The sequence below is a fragment of the Phaenicophaeus curvirostris genome, chromosome 4 (genome assembly GCF_032191515.1).
Source record: "Phaenicophaeus curvirostris isolate KB17595 chromosome 4, BPBGC_Pcur_1.0, whole genome shotgun sequence".
Taxonomy (NCBI): domain Eukaryota; kingdom Metazoa; phylum Chordata; class Aves; order Cuculiformes; family Cuculidae; genus Phaenicophaeus; species Phaenicophaeus curvirostris.
In genome coordinates, this window is record NC_091395.1 from 68,325,748 (window position 1) to 68,343,192 (window position 17,445).

At 36.7% G+C, this 17,445-nt stretch overlaps 1 protein-coding gene across 2 annotated transcripts in view; it reads right to left on the reverse strand.

Moving 5' to 3' along the window:
• Positions 1–17,445, reverse strand: part of HTT (huntingtin) — an 84,651-nt gene that overhangs the window by 17,830 nt on the left and 49,376 nt on the right. For both annotated transcript variants that reach the window (XM_069856422.1, XM_069856421.1), the window contains 14 exons: positions 16,683–16,825; positions 13,479–13,686; positions 11,972–12,113; positions 10,595–10,774; positions 8,938–9,114; positions 8,263–8,339; positions 6,905–7,043; positions 5,141–5,263; positions 4,427–4,640; positions 4,087–4,232; positions 3,444–3,621; positions 3,078–3,173; positions 2,062–2,249; positions 1,000–1,126 (listed from right to left, as the gene is read on the reverse strand). In XM_069856422.1, the coding sequence (XP_069712523.1) occupies positions 1,000–1,126; positions 2,062–2,249; positions 3,078–3,173; positions 3,444–3,621; positions 4,087–4,232; positions 4,427–4,640; positions 5,141–5,263; positions 6,905–7,043; positions 8,263–8,339; positions 8,938–9,114; positions 10,595–10,774; positions 11,972–12,113; positions 13,479–13,686; positions 16,683–16,825 (2,138 nt within the window). The remainder of the gene's footprint in view (positions 1–999; positions 1,127–2,061; positions 2,250–3,077; positions 3,174–3,443; positions 3,622–4,086; positions 4,233–4,426; positions 4,641–5,140; positions 5,264–6,904; positions 7,044–8,262; positions 8,340–8,937; positions 9,115–10,594; positions 10,775–11,971; positions 12,114–13,478; positions 13,687–16,682; positions 16,826–17,445) is intronic.

Consider the following 17,445-nt stretch of genomic DNA (forward strand, 5'->3'; position numbering starts at 1 on the left):
CAGAGCCTTCATTTAAATATTTTGATTGTCATGTATTGAGATCTATCAGGTTTTCACAACCAAGAAAAAAAAATCCAGATTATTGCCCAGTCCTCACAGAAAAGTAAGCCATGGAGAATCCCACAATGGTCCAAGAAATTTTCACACCCTGAAAGTAAAATGACTCAATTGCCTAGAAATAGACTATTAAAATTGAAGTACTTCTCAAAAAGTTTTTTTGAACAAATTTTTACCTATAAAAGACAGCAGAGGATTCCAGAATAATACTCTGCAGTTTATACGAATGATATTTAAATAATTAAATATGAGAACATTATCTTGGGCATTATATTTATCAAACAGAAATGAGTGCTATGTCACAAGTCAGTCAAATATTAACCTGTAGATCAAGAAGGAAGGGGTGAAAGGGGGAAACTTCCGTAAGTATATGGAAAATTTCATAGAATCATTGAATCACTAGGTTGGAAAAGACCTCTTAGGTCACTGAGTCCAATCATTCCTTATCAATTTGATGCATTTCCCTTGATAGTTTCATCTGTTGGCAAAGATCCGAGCTCTTAAGCCCCACTGCTCTCCTTCAGTAAACCCTGACATATCCAGAAGCTTTAAAGTGACAACATCTCATTTAAAATATTGAGGGGGTGCCTCTGAATTCTATTTATTTACTATGCATGAATTAAAAAAAGGGGGAAGCTAAATATTCTCAAATAAACTGTCAAGTGTATGCTCCAGAAAACAAGTTGCCATTCTGTAGAGCACACTGAAATCACCTCCCTGACTTGGAATAGTTTTTGGCTCTGTTTCTGTATTTTTTTTTTACTCTGCATCAAGGAAAACCTAAGAATTATTGCACCACAATTACTAACCTGCTCTGAAATATTATTTCCTCTTGGCAACAAAAGTATACAGACTGTACCAGATTCAGCTATCCAGTAACTTCAAACAATAGGTATATGCCCAATGAAAGCCAAATGTATTACTTTTAAGTTCTGTACATACCAAGTGTATTGATGCGATAGATGAACTCCTTAAAGATTTCTTTTTCTTGAAGAAATTCTACTGGGATTTCAGGAAAAATGGTGCCAAAGTCACCCACAGGCTTCGGTGACCAGCCTAACTTCCAAACCTTAAGAAATATAAAGAAAGACTTCTTATGCAAACCAGAAATAGCATTAACATGACAGCTATAAAAATATAAGTACCATTCAAAAGCAATGAGACATCAGTAAATAAAGTAATTCTCCAAATATAAAAGAGAAGGACTAAATATCTAAAAGAGCTGTCTTTCTAATTTTGGGGTTGGGTTTTCGTATCTCTCACTCTGAATTACTCAGTCCCACTGTCCATGTTTGGACACGAAAGCAAATAAGTTCCTATCACATATTTCAGTTCAGAATTTAGAGTCCCAGGTGTCTCCTAGATTGTACTAAAATGATGGTAAAAGGGTAGTTCAGAGGAAAAAACTCACATAGTACTGACAGTTGAGAAAGCATGAAGATACATCTGAGAGTGAGCAAAAATGTCTCAACCAAAAAAAACAGTATCTTTTGACATCCCCTCAAAAGCAGAGTGCTGAGATGGTTTTGAAGTTATGCAATATGGAAGTGTCTGTGTGGCATCCCATGGCATGGTACACACACAAATACCCCAGTTAGTTCAGACACTACTTCAGACACCTCAGCACCACTGCATCGTTGTGGTACTTAGCATGAAGAAAACTGAATTTATCAATTCTGGTGTCATAAAGTAGCACTGTAGATTTTGCAGTCTTTCCAGGATAAGCAATCCTACTGAGCAGGAAATATTAGCCCTAACAAAGCACCCAAGTCACTGCTTACTTTTCCTGTCTTTAACCACCACCTGGACATTCTTTCACATCAGAATGTAAGGAGCGACTACACTTCTTTCTAATCAAGTATCTGACTCCAATGTGAACTTTTATTTGATATCTTCACAATGTTTTGTTACTGACACAAAACTCAAGATGAAGCATCATTTTTGGTTTTCGGGAAGTTGTTCTATAGCTTTTAAAGTCCTGAAAACAAAGCATAATGAACATACCAAGGGAGGTACTCTTGTGTAACTGTTCACTAGAGGCAGCCTTGCTAAACTGATGATGATGTTCTTGAGGACAGGAGTAAGAAACGCTGGGATACTGCTGTTTCTTCTGTGTCCCAGTGACAAGACAGTCTGTAAGCATTCCACCATCTCAGCTACCATTTCACAAGCTGCAGTAATGTACTTAGTTCCTTTGTTGGGAGAAAAAGAAATTTAGTTTTATGAATCTATTCTAAAGACATAATTTAAAGAGATAAGGGGGGAAAAAAAGTGCTTAATGAAAAAGCATTTCAACTAAAAAGACAAAAGTGCAATAAGTACGTAGACAGAGAAATATTCTACGTTTCAGCTAGTTGAAGAGTACTACTATTATGCTCCCTGCAAGGAGCCAGTCTCAGTGCTGGAGACTGTCAGTAACCAAGATCTGTCAGCAGAGCAGCTCATGTCCTAACCCCAGCAAGAAAGGGCAACACTGAATAGAGCATTTGTTAGAATTTGACCAAACTCATCTGTTTGCTCATAAAACAGTCTCATTGATGGCTCCATGCTAAATCTGACAAGCAGCTGATTTGTATAGATGGAAGTGGTATCCTACCATACCAGCAGAGCTGGATATTGAAGACAATGCTGTCATGGACTACACTTGACTTTCACCTCAGCATAGTGCTCCCATACCGTAATAGGGCAGATGATGCATCTGCCATTCTTCAGAGGAAATGTTAGCAATTCTACTGCTCCCATGTGAAATTTAAAGATCCCCTAACACTTTAAAAAGCTCAGTCTGCATCATGCTGCAGAGCTAACAGAAACCCCCAAAAGAAAAATCTGCATTAATGTTTAAACAGACAGAAGAAACAACTATACCTGTTAAAAATATGTCAACCTATATTTAATAAACATTTATAAAATACCAATAAGGCCTCAGATGAATTCTCATTGTTGAAAGTAACTGAAAGGATACCTATAAATACATCTTCAGTGAAAGTTTAGAGCAAGTATGGAATTCACCATTTACTTACTCTGGGTATTTGAATCCACTTCACCCTCATTTAAGCCTTTTGAAGTATTCTTCTTTCTTTCAGGACTAAGTAGTTGATTACCAGGTTCAACTGCAACTGAATTAGACAAAAAATATTTTAGATGTAAAATGATTACATTTTTCTGCTCAAAACCACATAGTAGTCAAATATTTATATCTCCAAGGTATCTGCCAAGTTCAAAAGTAAACAAAAAATTCAAATAAGAAATTCAAATATTAAAAATAAATTGTCAAAGAAATAATTAAAAAAGACTCAGAGGAAATATTCCAGTCACCTTGCATTTGATCAGTGATGACTAACAGTTTATTAAAGAAATTTTCTAACAGCTGTTCAAATTGGACTTACCTGCTTCTATGATAAATCTGATGCAATTAATTAAGGAGCAAGCATATGTCACATGAACCGAAGAAGCCAGTAAATTCCAGAGACTAGCCTGCTGTAACGTCAGACAGCAACAATCCAGAGCAGCCTGAAGATCTATACTTAACGGAATCCGGTCACACATTAAATGCCATGATACTGCCTGCGCAAAAACCAAAGGTATCCCATTAACAGCATATTCTCACAACAGAAGAACTTATAACCAAAGGTGGGTTAGGTTTAAGTTTGTTTCTTTTGCTTAGCAATATCTAGTTGTATTAGCTGGTGCTATTGATTCTTCTTCTTGAGAGAACAGAATTTATATTAAGTACAAAAAAATCACGATCATTCTGTTCAGTGACCCCAAAATCAGTGCACGGCCATTCTCCCGAATGCCAAGATCATTCCATCAATCAATCAACCTTCCCTTGTAATAAAGGTGCCCTTGCCCCATAAACCCATCTGATTCACTGACACAGGTCAAATTAAATAATCCCTGAAAAAAATCCTACAGTTAAGACAAGAAAATTGCCCAGATTAAAAGTTACTCGGTGGTGATCAGTTTAAGTCAAAGTTGTTCCCTCTCTCAACACTTCATCACATCTTTAATTATGCTGTAGTTTCTTACCTCTACTGACAAAACTACAAACTTCAGGACATCATCCTCTTTGTCAGGAGGAACACGGAGACCAGCTGGTAGTTTTGAGAGTAACAACAAATACTGAGCCAGTGCGCGACAAAGCGTCATCATAGACTGATACAGCACCTCATCTCCTATAAAATAAGACTGAATGAAATCTAGCTGTTTGAATTTTTTTCCCCTCAATGAAGGTTTTTCAGAATTATTTCATAAGCACTTTTATCCCAGGTATCTTTTTTTTTTTAAATAGTAAGTTCACTTATTCACAAGACATCTGTAAAGTATCTTTGCAGAGGAGAGAACTTAAAAAGACCACTATTTCTATTACCAAAGATATCGTTTAGTTTTTTCCAGTAGGCTGATGGCTCAGTTGGCAACAGTGGTTGAAAAACCTGGTGGTTGGCAGGAAGCTTTTGTGCAATGGTGGACACATGATCCAGAGTTACCCTCCGAGCTGTTTCAAAGAGGTTACTCTTCTGATCTCTTAAGATATCACTCATGCCAAGGCTTAAACAAGGTGCTAACAAGCTTAGGTTGAACTCCTGAAAACAAACAGTAAATAAGAAGTAAAGAAATTGGTTTTAAGTATTTGAGGGAACTATTCTGGCATATTAATAGGGTGGAAAATGAACAGTTTTTTAGTTAACTAACCTCTTATTATGACCTCTGCTCTATTGCGGTGTAAGAACACCATAAATAAGAACATATTTGTTCCATATTTAAATTCCAAACACTACTGTACTAGAAACAAAAAACTTAGGGTTTTGTGATTGCAATATGTAAACTAACCTTCACTTTCAGTCTCTACAACCAACCTGTACTACTAGAAAGCTACTATTAGTAGCATTTGCTAGACAGAGAAACAAACCACACCTACTATTCTAGTTTCCAAAATGAAGTGAAATTCAAGAAGTGAACTTGGTGCTATATAAGTTTGAAGTCTTTATATTTAAAAATCCATTCTATTAATACTATCAATAAAAACATTAGAAATAATTACACCCTCTTCAGCTGACTGTGTTTTGTCTGACAAAGAAGTTACCTTGCTGGTCATGAAGGAGTTCAGGTCAGGCTGAGGAATCCTATTTACCAGCTCTGCGCCTTCTAGCAGTGCCGAGTCAGACTTGATGCAACACTGCGACCTCACTAGTGACACATACCAGTCCTTTAAGAATTAAAGAAAGAAATTTATTCCATATTTGTCTTCAGAAAATAATACAGTTTGTGGGGGCAGAGTAGAATTGCTCATTGGCACTGGACTGTGGTCCATTTAAGAGATCGATCACTAGGCCACATTAATGTCAAAATGAACTCAAAGAAAAAAGTAAAGCAAAACAGACAATTGGTGAATGGGCCATCTTAAAATAGACCAATGAATGTTCACTGGCAAGTTGTCTATCTCCATAGAGTTTGGACAGGAAATGATGAAAAAAGAAGCTTAACATTTAGCACAGGGGTATGTATCAGCATCCTAAAGCTGAAGAGAATATCTAGAAAAATATGAACACCCAGTAGTCACAGAAACCTAGCAGTAATAGTAAAAAAACCCAATACTATAACTGAGAAAGAAAAGTCTTCATATTCAAATAAATCAGTAGATGAAGATAACATCTAACTTTTAACAGGCACTGAAATAAATTGACACCATCACACATCACTGCAAATTTATCTCTTACGTTATTAGTGATGAGCCAACAAGAATTAATTAATAACTAATTCAGCTAAGGATTATGAAGAGGCTCAGTTATCCCTTTTCTGAGTTGTTTTTCTCTCATAATAGGACACCCTGAATTTTATAATATTAGACCGTGACTAAGCCTGTCAGACTTCAAGGAGTATATAGACAATGCTGTTAGTCATATTGGTTTAGTTTTAGGTGATCCTGTGAGGAGCAGGGAGTTGGACTCGATGACCCTCATGGGTCCCTTCCAACTCGATATAGTCTATGATTCCATGAACTACTCAGGGTTTGTGGAGGAAGCATACAAAAACTACTTGCTTTGTGCAGATTTATAGTAACAGAGGAAGAAAGAGTTTTTCTGTTTAATTTGAAGACAGAGTCATGCATGAATGGTTTCTAGGCACAGTGTTTCCTCCTGGTAAGTAGCTCTCAATCTCTCTCCTAACTCAATGGATTCCTCCACTACTTGTCAGTCTCCTCTGAACTGTTAGCTAATCAAATAATTTCTGCCATCTGTTACTCACATTTCGTATTACAGTGCAACACTACAGAATATGAAAGAATGAAAAAGAGAAATTATCTATGCCATGGGACAAACTAGAGAGACAGACACAGACCCTAGAAAGGCTTGACCTTAGCCTCTCACTCCACTTTGAAATAAATGCATCCAAGTACACAAAAGACAGAAACAGTTAAGTAGTCAAGTTTGTTCTCTCAAATTAACTTGAAGCTGAGAAGTGGCAACAAAGAAGTAATGTATAATTTCCAAGTGACAACCAACACTTTTCAGTAAATTAATAAACCAATCACTGCAGTAAACACATCAAGAAAACAAGGGTAGATATCTATCTCTACCGAATCTTATATAAACCTTATGCAAAGAAACAAAAAATTGACAATTTTTCACAGCACTGTCAATGTAAATACATATGCACATGCCAATTATTCATCCTAAGTTCAACACTGAGCCAACACATATGAAATCATTCACTGATCTATATTTGAGATTCACTGACAATTCTAAGAACATTAGCTGCATAGTAAAAATAAACCTTATTTAAATATTTTGTAATGAGCAAAAGCTTATTTAGAGTCATTAGTGACTTTTTTAAAGTATAATCTTACTTTGTCTAGAATTACATTCTCTAAAGCTGGTTGGTCTTCTCCATCTAGGGGGTGTGAGGTAACCAGAGGTGAAGGACTAGCTGTGTCTGGTGCTACCATAAGACGAAATCTATCCAAGAGTGAGTAAAGTCTTTGGTGTCTGAAAATAGAAGAACACATCGGCAGACAGCTAACTTACTCAGTTTTGTAAGTCATCTAAAAACAGAAAGACATTCAGTGAACCGATTCTAATCATACAAAAGAAAAGCAGTAGGGTCTTAAGTTCTCTTTTGGACATATGCAGTCATATGATGTAAAACTGCAAATTTCACCAGCTATCAGTAGCCAGAACAAATTAACTCAGCACCACCAACAACAGAGTTATAAATTGCATTTAGGTTTAAAATTTGTATATGCTCAATCATAAAATGCAAGCTGCTCAGTTTTCTTTACACAATAAACCTTTTCAGTGAGTAAGAAGAATCCACTAAAACTGAATTTAAAAAAAATATACTAGGAAAAAATATATATTAGGAACTCCAGTTTGTGGATTTATGTCAGTGTCAGGGCCTGAGAGATTTTTGTCATTTGGGGGATATTTGTAGTTGGTGGGGTTTTTTTTTGTTTGGGTTTCGTTTTTTTTAATTCTGTTACTGCTAGTACGAACTTGTATGAAGTCACTCAAAAGATTTTGGAGTTTTTTAAAAATTCAAATATAACATTACTTATGAATGCACATTATTATCAATTTACTGTAGTCTTGGGCTTTAGATTCTTTCCCCCCTATTTTTTATTTATTTTAGTCAAAAGCTATTAAACATTACTATTAAACAGCAATGACATCAAGAGGAGTAACTTAAAGCTCTCTTAAACATTAAAATACAGCTTTTCAAAAACTGAAAAATTTTCTCCTTTTTATAATAGCGGTTCACTTTCAAACAGCTGAGAGACTGAAACAGTTAAAACTTTCAATATAGCTGCCTTGGAAAAAAAAAATACCAACAACCAAAATCAAGTCCACCCAGGTTGGACTCACAATCCAGAAGTCTGAGGAAGATGAAGTTTTGTCAAGGAATTAATTTGTGGTAGCTGTCTCTCAGAAGTCAAAGACTGAGTGTGATGTGGGGGAGAGAATTTGATGCCTTCGAGCCTTTAGATTGCTTTAATTCTTAAGCATACTGCAAATTCAACTCATTCAACTAATCCAATACAAAACTGTCCTGCAGCTTTTCACAAGGCTTTCCTCCTGTTTTGCCTCCTAGAAGAACCCACGATCTTATCTTTAAGAAAAAAATCCAAACATAGCAAAACTAAACTGAAACAATTACTACTGGAACATTCCTTAGTTTGGCATTTTAACCCATATTGGAATTATTTACCTTGTCGCTAACCCACTGTTCTGAAGGTATTCCTGAATTCTATCCAGTTCTTCAACTGGTAACTGAGTAATGCTGTTCTATAGGAAAGAGTCACAAGAATTTTTGAGACAAAAGTAAGTAAAATATTCATGAGTACTTTGAACAGATTAGGAGAATTACAGGCAGATAAAATGAAATGTAAACATCCACTTATCCATATATTAAATATAAAAATTCCTTTCCAATGAAATAACTTCATCATCATTGTCTGATATATATCAAAATTATTACACTTGATTATATCGCTTGCACTACCCAATCTTATTTACAAATCATAGAATCATAGAACAGTTTGGGTTGGAAGGGACCTTAAAGATCATCTAGTTCCAACACCACTGCCATGGGCAGGGACATCTCACCAGGTCAAGCTGCCCAAGGCCCCATCCAACCTGGCCCTGAACACCTCCAGGGATGGGGCAGCCACAACCTCCCTTGGCAACCTGTGCCAGTGCCTCACCACCCTCATGATGAAGAAATTCTTCCTAACATCCAGTCTAAATCTGCCCCTCTCCAGTTTACACCCATTCCCCCCGGTTCTATCACCATAAGCCTCTATGAATAGTCCTTCTCCAGCTTTCCTGTAGGCCTCTTTCAGGTACTGGAAGGTCACTATAAGATCAATGTATTTATCTTTACCTGTAAATTTGCAGCCAAAAGCATTTCTACCCGACGGCAAGCCAGTGTGTCAACCATGCGAGCAAGCACACGGAATGGAGTACACAGAAGCTTATCAACATACAATGTTAAGACAGCCCCAGACTGGCTGAGATGTATTCCTTCCAAACACTGTAAAGTCTTCTTCAGAGTTATGGGCTAGATATTGGAACAAAACAAAATGAAAAAACCAGACCAAAAAGAAGTAATCAATTGGAATACAAAGATCTTAAATCTAAAAGGAAAGGCACTTAGAAAAAACTACAGCAGAAACTAGCTGATCAATATAATAATCTGTATATAAATAGGTCTGAGTCACTGGCTTAATTACACAAACACTGAGTTGTTCAATGTTTAACTGTAAAAGCTTACTCTTACAAAAAGTAAGCAAAGCAGGGAGCAAAACCTTTGGGGGAAAAAAAATCCTAAAGAGCCATAGGTGGAGTTGTAGAAAGTTTTGATAACTATGAGAAAATGGAATTCTTGCTGGAAGAAGGTAGGAGCACAAGCATAGTCAAGAGAAGAGACAGTTCACAAACGCAGCTAAGTAATAGGGATTTTTTTTTGAGCACATGTTTAATCATAGAAACAGCAATGAATATTCAGGATTAAAAGGGGGTGCAAATAGTTATTTGTTGATTGGATACAATTACCAATTCAGCACCAATAATCTAAAAGAAGAAGCAAAAAGACAAACGAGTTTGACTTGTGGAACAAATCTTGTTTTAGAGCAGACTGTTAAGTATCAGCTATTTTAATTTTACTGACTTTTCTGATAATCGCCAAACATTTCACAGAACGACTACACCTTCCATTCATGTACATTTAGTTTAGCTCTTTCTGCCCATTCTTAGACACTAAAGGCCTGATTCACCTCAACTGACTTGAAAGTGTTCAATTCACACACCTAATGCACTAATGCAGTTGCACTAGGTTTGCACAGAGACAACAGGAAGAGATGGGAAACAGTACTCAGGGTGCAGTTGCATCTCCCTCTGTTAGCTCTGGAGGAAGCTCAGAAAAAGACATTTCACACCTAGTGAGTTCCCCAAGATTAAGAGAAACAAGTATAACTTTACATCCGTACAAAACATCACTCACTCCTTTTAATTTGAAAACTAAGACAATCAACAGAAATCACATACTGAATTTCTGAACCAGTATTTCCCTCACCAAAAGGCTCCAGCTTATCGGGTAAATCAAGGGGGAAGGCATGAGCTTGCATATCATTTTCATGTTGTCAGAGCCTATGAAGATAGACTGGTTCTTATTCCTGCCTCTGTAGTTAGTGGTTCTGTTATTTATGCCACCAAGGTACCGAAGTCAAAGATGTAAGTTACAGCTTTAATTTACCATTCAGGTATTTATTATGTGGAGGCAACACCCAGTAAGGAAGAAAAGCAGCTTTATCCAGCTCTACTTGAATTCATAGATTTGATGGACTGGAACACATCTGATACTCAAGTTGCTAATATATTATAAGGTTTGCTTTTCGCATTTTTATAGAAGCCGCTTTAAAAATAAAATTAGAAGTCAGTAAATGACACAGAAATGCCAGAATCTGCATACTTATCAGTTAAACTTATGCTGAAACACAAGTGATTTTATTCTTTAAAAAAAGTTAAAAAGTTAAACTTACAGCTGCAAGATTCTCACACCGTGATTGAATGGCCTGGATGAAAAGACCACTGGCTGCTGAATTCCTGTGAACAGCACTAATAAAGTCTTGTACAGGAGGCTCATGGGACAGATTAATCAAGTCTTGAACGTGATTCACAATAAGCCAGGTCAAGTGTTCTGAATCATGTAGGTTTTGACACTAAAGGGGAAAAAATCAAAATCTGATTTCAGCAATACCCATGTTAAGCCTTTAATTGTCAAAAACTTCACCTGAAACAACATGAAGTTTTTCATATATAATTCTGGTAGCTATTTTAGAATAATGACATAAAATAGCTATATGTTAATATCACCATTGCTATCTTTACATGGCAACTTTTTCAAATGCTTTTGATCTTATAATTCAAGATATACATATTGAAATAGTAAATAATGAATTTGTAAGTTACAAATTAATAATTAGTTTGTAAATTATGTAAAAATTCCACATTAGAAAGAAATAAATTGAGAAGGTCAATTCAAAGATGCTGCTTTTAATGAAATGCTGTTTGAAATAAACATATACACATACAGTCTTTTGTAAAATGTGATTTTCGCTTAGGCTTCTTTTTAAAGATTTCTTATTACTACTGGCCTTAAAATTTCTGAAGAGTAAATCCAAAGACATCCATCAATAATTAATTTTAAACCTACAGAGGCTATGTGTATATCAACAAGCAATGCAACTTAACAGAAAAAGATCTGTAGAGCTAACCAAGAGGTGCTGAGAGGCTGACACTCCCCACCTTTCGGAGGGTTTTACTTTGGACTATTGATCTGCCTCTGGTGAGTGAACATACATTGCTACTCAAAATGCTTCTTAAACATCGCTTTTGGGTTAACTGAATTTGAAAGGAACATAGTTTGCTTGCCCCAAAGCTGCTCAGCAGTGCGAATCGAAGTGCAATACTAGATATTACAGAAAGATTAATTTCAAAAGTTTCTTAGTTCCACATAAACTGCTCTCATTAAAGAACCAAAACATAAGTTAAATGTTAACATAAAACCTCTCCTCTTAAAAGACAGAAATTTCTTGCCTCCTCGATACTGTACACTGCTATTGGTGCTGGAAAGTCTAACCCTACTTAGCCTACCCCTAACCACCACACAAGTAAGAGATACGATACTCAGTAGTTAATTCTACTGCCCACCAGGTAACTTTTACAAGTCAAGAGAATTCTCAGCTCAGAACAGAAACAAATTGCCAAATGAGGTCATACCTAAGGTTACAGAAGCACCATCTGAAACTAAAATTACTGGTTTCACTTAATTTTACACTTGTGAACTAGATGAGGTTAATGCATATCAATAATAAAACTACAATTACAGTTGTAAAATTCATCAATTCAAAACTTACAACATAGTCACAAAAAAGAATCAGCGCTCCTCTTCTCACTATCTCTCGATTGCACATACCACGTTTAGATTCCAAATCCGATTCACCACTGTCTCCAGATATCTGTGGGCTGAGCAATTTGGTAGTAGAAAGACTGTGTCTCCTGCAAGAAGTACATTATATTTTGTTACTATTTTATTACTATGGCTACTGAAACATTAGCAATCAAACTGCTTGAAATATCCTACCTATGTCCTTACATAATGTTTATTTACTTAGAAATTTCATTCAACATTACACTGCTCCGAAGCAGACACTGCACTTTCCATCAGCTCTTTCATCATCTCTTTCGTTTCATCAACAACTCTAGTATTACTTTTTTGTTCTGTGCTTATTACTTCCTTGGACACTCTGAAGAACCTCAGAAGAACTAACTAGGTTATTTAAAAGAAAACCATGGGCTACTGAATGTCTGGTAGGATGCCAGAACCTAGTACTGTATTTTCCTCTCAAGCTCAACCAGTGTTCTTGAGCATTTAAGTATAGTGTCAGATGGAAAGTGATGCGCAATCCAGTCAAAAAGGGGTTAGTACTGGTAAATCAAAAAAGGTAATCACCTCAAATAGCAGATGTCACCTTAGGTATTTTCATTGCCCTACTGTGCTCCTAAGCCTGGTAGTTTCACGTGTCCTCAAACTGGAACAAGGATATTTTTCACATCGCAAGGTTGATCTGAGGCAACATCCTCACATTTGATCAAGTACTGTTCCACTTATGCTGCAGAGCAAGATTTGTCTTCCCTAATATTGACTGCACAAGCATCAAGAGATCTCCCTCTGCAGTTAACACTGAGGGATACCCACCCACAGAGGGCGTTACCTTCCTCACACCTCGAGGATGAATCACTCCAATGCCTGACAGGAAAAGTAAACTAACTTTAGACCAAGAGGACACTCATTTTAGACCAAATCCCTGAATTTCAGACAACTAATGTTAAGTGAGGTTACTATGGTGCCTGATGCTAATGAATCAGCATGGTGCTAATATAGTAATGTTTTGAAAGCATTTAATAACAGGCCCACTGAGAACAGATACACCTCTAGTTCCCTGATCAGATTGTATTTTCATACAGTGTATTATCATCTGCACTCGCTGGTTATCTGCTAGAAGGTGAAATATGAAGTCTCCATAGGAGTATGAAATCTGAAATACTGAATAGTTTGTTAAAGTTATTTCTATAATTTTAACTAAATGTGGTAAACAGAGGAAGCTTTCTTGGCTTAAAGGAGGATAGATTACCTGGCAGTTCTTTTGAAGAACAACTGAGTGCAGGACTCATTTCCTTTGTTTGAAAGACATACTGATATCAGCATAGACGATATGTATACACATAAAGTAAAAGCAAAACTAACCACATTCATGTTCAACTGGCTGACAGCTTTAGAGAAAAAAAGCTAGATTTAAAAAAATATAATTTTAATAAATACAATTATGACACACACTACTAGGGATCAAAAACAAAGCTTACTTTGGGGTCTGATGCACTTCTGACCACCAGTTGTAGTTGGTATAATTGACAAGAAGCAGGATTTGACACCAGAGGAGAACTAAAGAAGGATGTGTGGGAATCATAGACTGAACAAGGTCACTCAAACTTTCAAGGGTATAGAAACTACCATCAGATCCATCTCCTGTAAAAAGTCTGGTGGCTGCAGCTGTGATTCTTCTAAACATCCCTGAAAACAATAAAAGCACATTAGAGTAACTATGCTCTAGTCTGAATTTGGAAGTTATAAAGTTATCCAGGATACCCTGAGAATAAAAGACTTGTTTCACAAGCCACTACAACACCTGGAAGAAAGGTATACCCTAAGTGGTTTCACAAAGGTAAGGTAAGCCATGTAGTTCACCCAAGGGCAGCGCGTAAACCAGTAATGATCAGCTCCCAGACTCAATAAATAATGTTTTAAGATCAGGCTACAGTTGTAATGAAATCTATCTTCTCAATTTTTTCTGTCACACATCTAAAAGTTTATGCGATAAATGAAAATCCTTACCAAATTTAAAATTTTTAATTACAGACCAGGATTTTGCTGATTGTTTTTTTTTCGTTCTGCTCCTAAAGTATAAACCAGAAATTCTAATTAAGAATCATGCTTACTATAAATCCTATCCTACATGATAAGGAAGATTGTTTGCAAGCCTACTTCATCTGAGGCCTTCCCTAAGATACTTAGTTGAAACTAAACTGATACTTTTCCATCCAATTTCTAAAGTGCAAAAAGAATTCGTTTTTTAAGTGGAGAAAAAAATCATTACCCTGCAAACTTCACATTCAGCACAAGAGCTGGATTTTGCATTCTGACTCGCCAATTTCTGATTTCATATGCCAAAATAAAGGGAGGGAAAACAAGGAAAATGCACAAACTTATAGTTGTCTGAAGGTACAGGACTCTAAAGCAGTAATTTCCACAGCTACGTGGCCCAGTTTAAGCTGCCCCTACAACTGATAAATATACAACCTAAATAGCAAAGAATGGGAATAACAACTGAGTCTCAAAACGCAGGTTCCACTTCCCAGCAAACCAGAGCTATTCCCTTTCTACCTTCCTGCATTTGCAGTAATTGCACCATCTAGTGAATTTCTACACTCATGAAAGCCACTGCACGCTAATCTTTTCACTTTGTCTATGCCTTTTATTTCTACCAACTTCAAAGTAGCACACTGAAAAATGTTCATTTCTAATCTGGTTGCTTCCTACAGCTGAATACATAGGAGTTACCAATGCTCACATTTTGCAAAAACCATAATTGGTGAGAAGACAAAACATCCAATTAGAACAGTAGCTAAAATCACAGAAGACCTTAGTCTGTGTTCCCAGGCACAAGTCACTATATGCTCCACATGTAGCTAGGAGACTGTCACTTAAAAGAGAAAAAAAAACAGAGAGACTTTAACTGAATAAAAGAAAAATATTACAAAACCAGGCACCCTAACCCTAAATCTGAAAGAAAATGCTACGACAAGAAAATACAGCCCAATGCCTGAACAGCTTTCCTTCCTTCTACTCTGTTACACCCTATCAGGTAACATTACTACTAGTACTCAAGAGCTGATTTGTTGCCTCAGATTAATTTGTAGAGATCAGGCAGTAGATGTATCCCAGTGTTCTGGATGATTATTTTTCATATTTGGTTTTAATTTTGCATGAAAATCTCAGCACAGTTCCTTACAAGTCTCTCAGTGCAGCCTGGACACCAGTCACTGCAGCAGAATTCACTGAGCCTCTCCTTTCAAGTATCCCATCTCCCACTGTGGAAGAACCCATTTCCCTAACTTCAATGACCGGCTCGATTTCCTGATTTCACTGGTCTTGGCTTGACACCATTTGATCGACTACTCCAAAAAGCTGTTACAATTTGTTTCAAATGTTTATCCATGACAGCAATTAAGAGTATATATACTGTAATAATTATTGTAACAGACGTATAGGAAAAGAGAATTATCCAAAACATGTGCCCTAAAGTGGTCTTTAAAGAAAGATCAAGGAAGGCTCTAGTAGCTATTACTATATTTTGTGCCTCAGCAAGAACTTAAGTTTGGGGACTCCATTTCTTAAGCCAAAGCTCTCTTCTGACAAGTCAAGAAAAAACATCATCCATCATGGCTGCACAAACTCTCACTACATAATTCAATTGGTTTCCCATTCCCTTTTCTACCTGTTACTGTCTAGTACCAATGACAGGAACAGAACTAAGCTTTTTTTCTCAACAAAGGACTTTATAACTGAAGCCTGTAGGAAGAGCTTAAAAAGGAGAAAAAAAAATTAGAGTCTTTTGAGACACAATGGAGCACAGAACCATGTTAAATGTCTTTTTTGTTATCTGAATCTGCTAAGTAGTGAAGTACTGTAACATCATTTACACAGATGAGGCCATGGCAGAGTTCTGTGTCTGATATCTGTAAGTACGTGAAGAACTAGGGAGTAGTGCCAAGACCTTTTAAACTGCAGCCAGCTACTGTAATCCAAGGTTGGATTTCAGCTACAGGGTGAAAATCTGAAGGCAAAAAGGACAGTCATATTAAAGAAAATGAAGGAAAGGGAAGATAGCCTTATTTTCCTAGTAGCAGCACTGAGGAATCGGGCTAAGGACTAAGAAAGTGCCAGAGATTGGATATCTAGCAGAAGACACGTGAGGCAGAATGCCCAAACCTGAAAGAAGCAGCTTAAGATCAGCCAGTTGGAACAGTAACACCTTTCCTACTTTTCTGGGTTTGGTATTTGGTTGGTTGTTTGGGAGGTTTTTTGCATGTTTTTATTAATTATGACATAGAATAGAAATGTACCTTATTGTGAATCTGAACCAGTGGTCTGTAACTCAGTACTTTAAGCCTGGACACATCTACCAACCACTAAACTGAGAAAACCCATGACAATACAGCCACGAATTTGGAACACTTTTCATTTTTGGACTAGAAAATTTTAGGCAGTTAAAGGTGAGATGAAAGGTCACTGATTACATTCTGTTCCACAGAGAGAAGAAATGTGAAATGTGTGACCTGCATACATGAAAACAAAGTTTGGGAAGTTCTTTATACTAAACAGGATAGAATGTCTTCAGCACCTACAAATCCCTTATCAGTGTTTGAACACATTTAACGACTGTCTTGGAACTGGAAAGCCATGCTGACACTGCACGCAACAACAAAAAGCATTGTTTAAAGTATTACCTGATTTGAAGATATGTATTAAGCACATGAGCAGTGTGCCTAGCTCCTGGCAGTAGAAAGTATGTTGCTGCTCATTCATGTCCACTTTCAGTTGTTTGGTAACAATATCTTCCAGCAGAATGCCAACCAGCTGTAATAAGAACCTTGAAAAAACATGTATACAATCAACAGAAAAACTATCAAAGTAACTCCTTTCAAAATAACATGAGGTTTGCCTATGAAACTCTAAGTTTGAAAAATAAAAATAGGAAATCCTTGTTCATTCCTCCTAAATAGGATACTAAATTAAACGCTACAGAAATCATTGGCATAAAAAAATATGATGCCATAGACATGGAAAGACGATCAGAAACCCTTCATTAACTACATACTGGATATCAGTTCAGCTAAAGTTGCAATAGCAAGCATACACTGGCCCTCCTCACTTACACAGCAAATGTTCAAAATGCTATTGTGCATTTATAGTGGTCTGCAAAACCACACCATGACAGTTACTGCAGCTCAGCTGAGGAGGGTTAATTCAGCAAATGATAGTAAATCAGCTGTTTACAGGTTGCATATCACGCCTCCAGTGGGGAGGGAGGATCAAAAGAAAAATCAAAAACGGGCATTTGAGGAAAGCCATCCTTGTTCCTGGCCATAATCACCCCTCAGCTCATTCCTGTTGGGCATAAGGTCACATTAAGGGAGTCCAGAAGCCCCTTTTCCCTCTACCCGTCACCCTCACAGTGAGCTAAACGATAAGAAACAGCATTTTATTCCT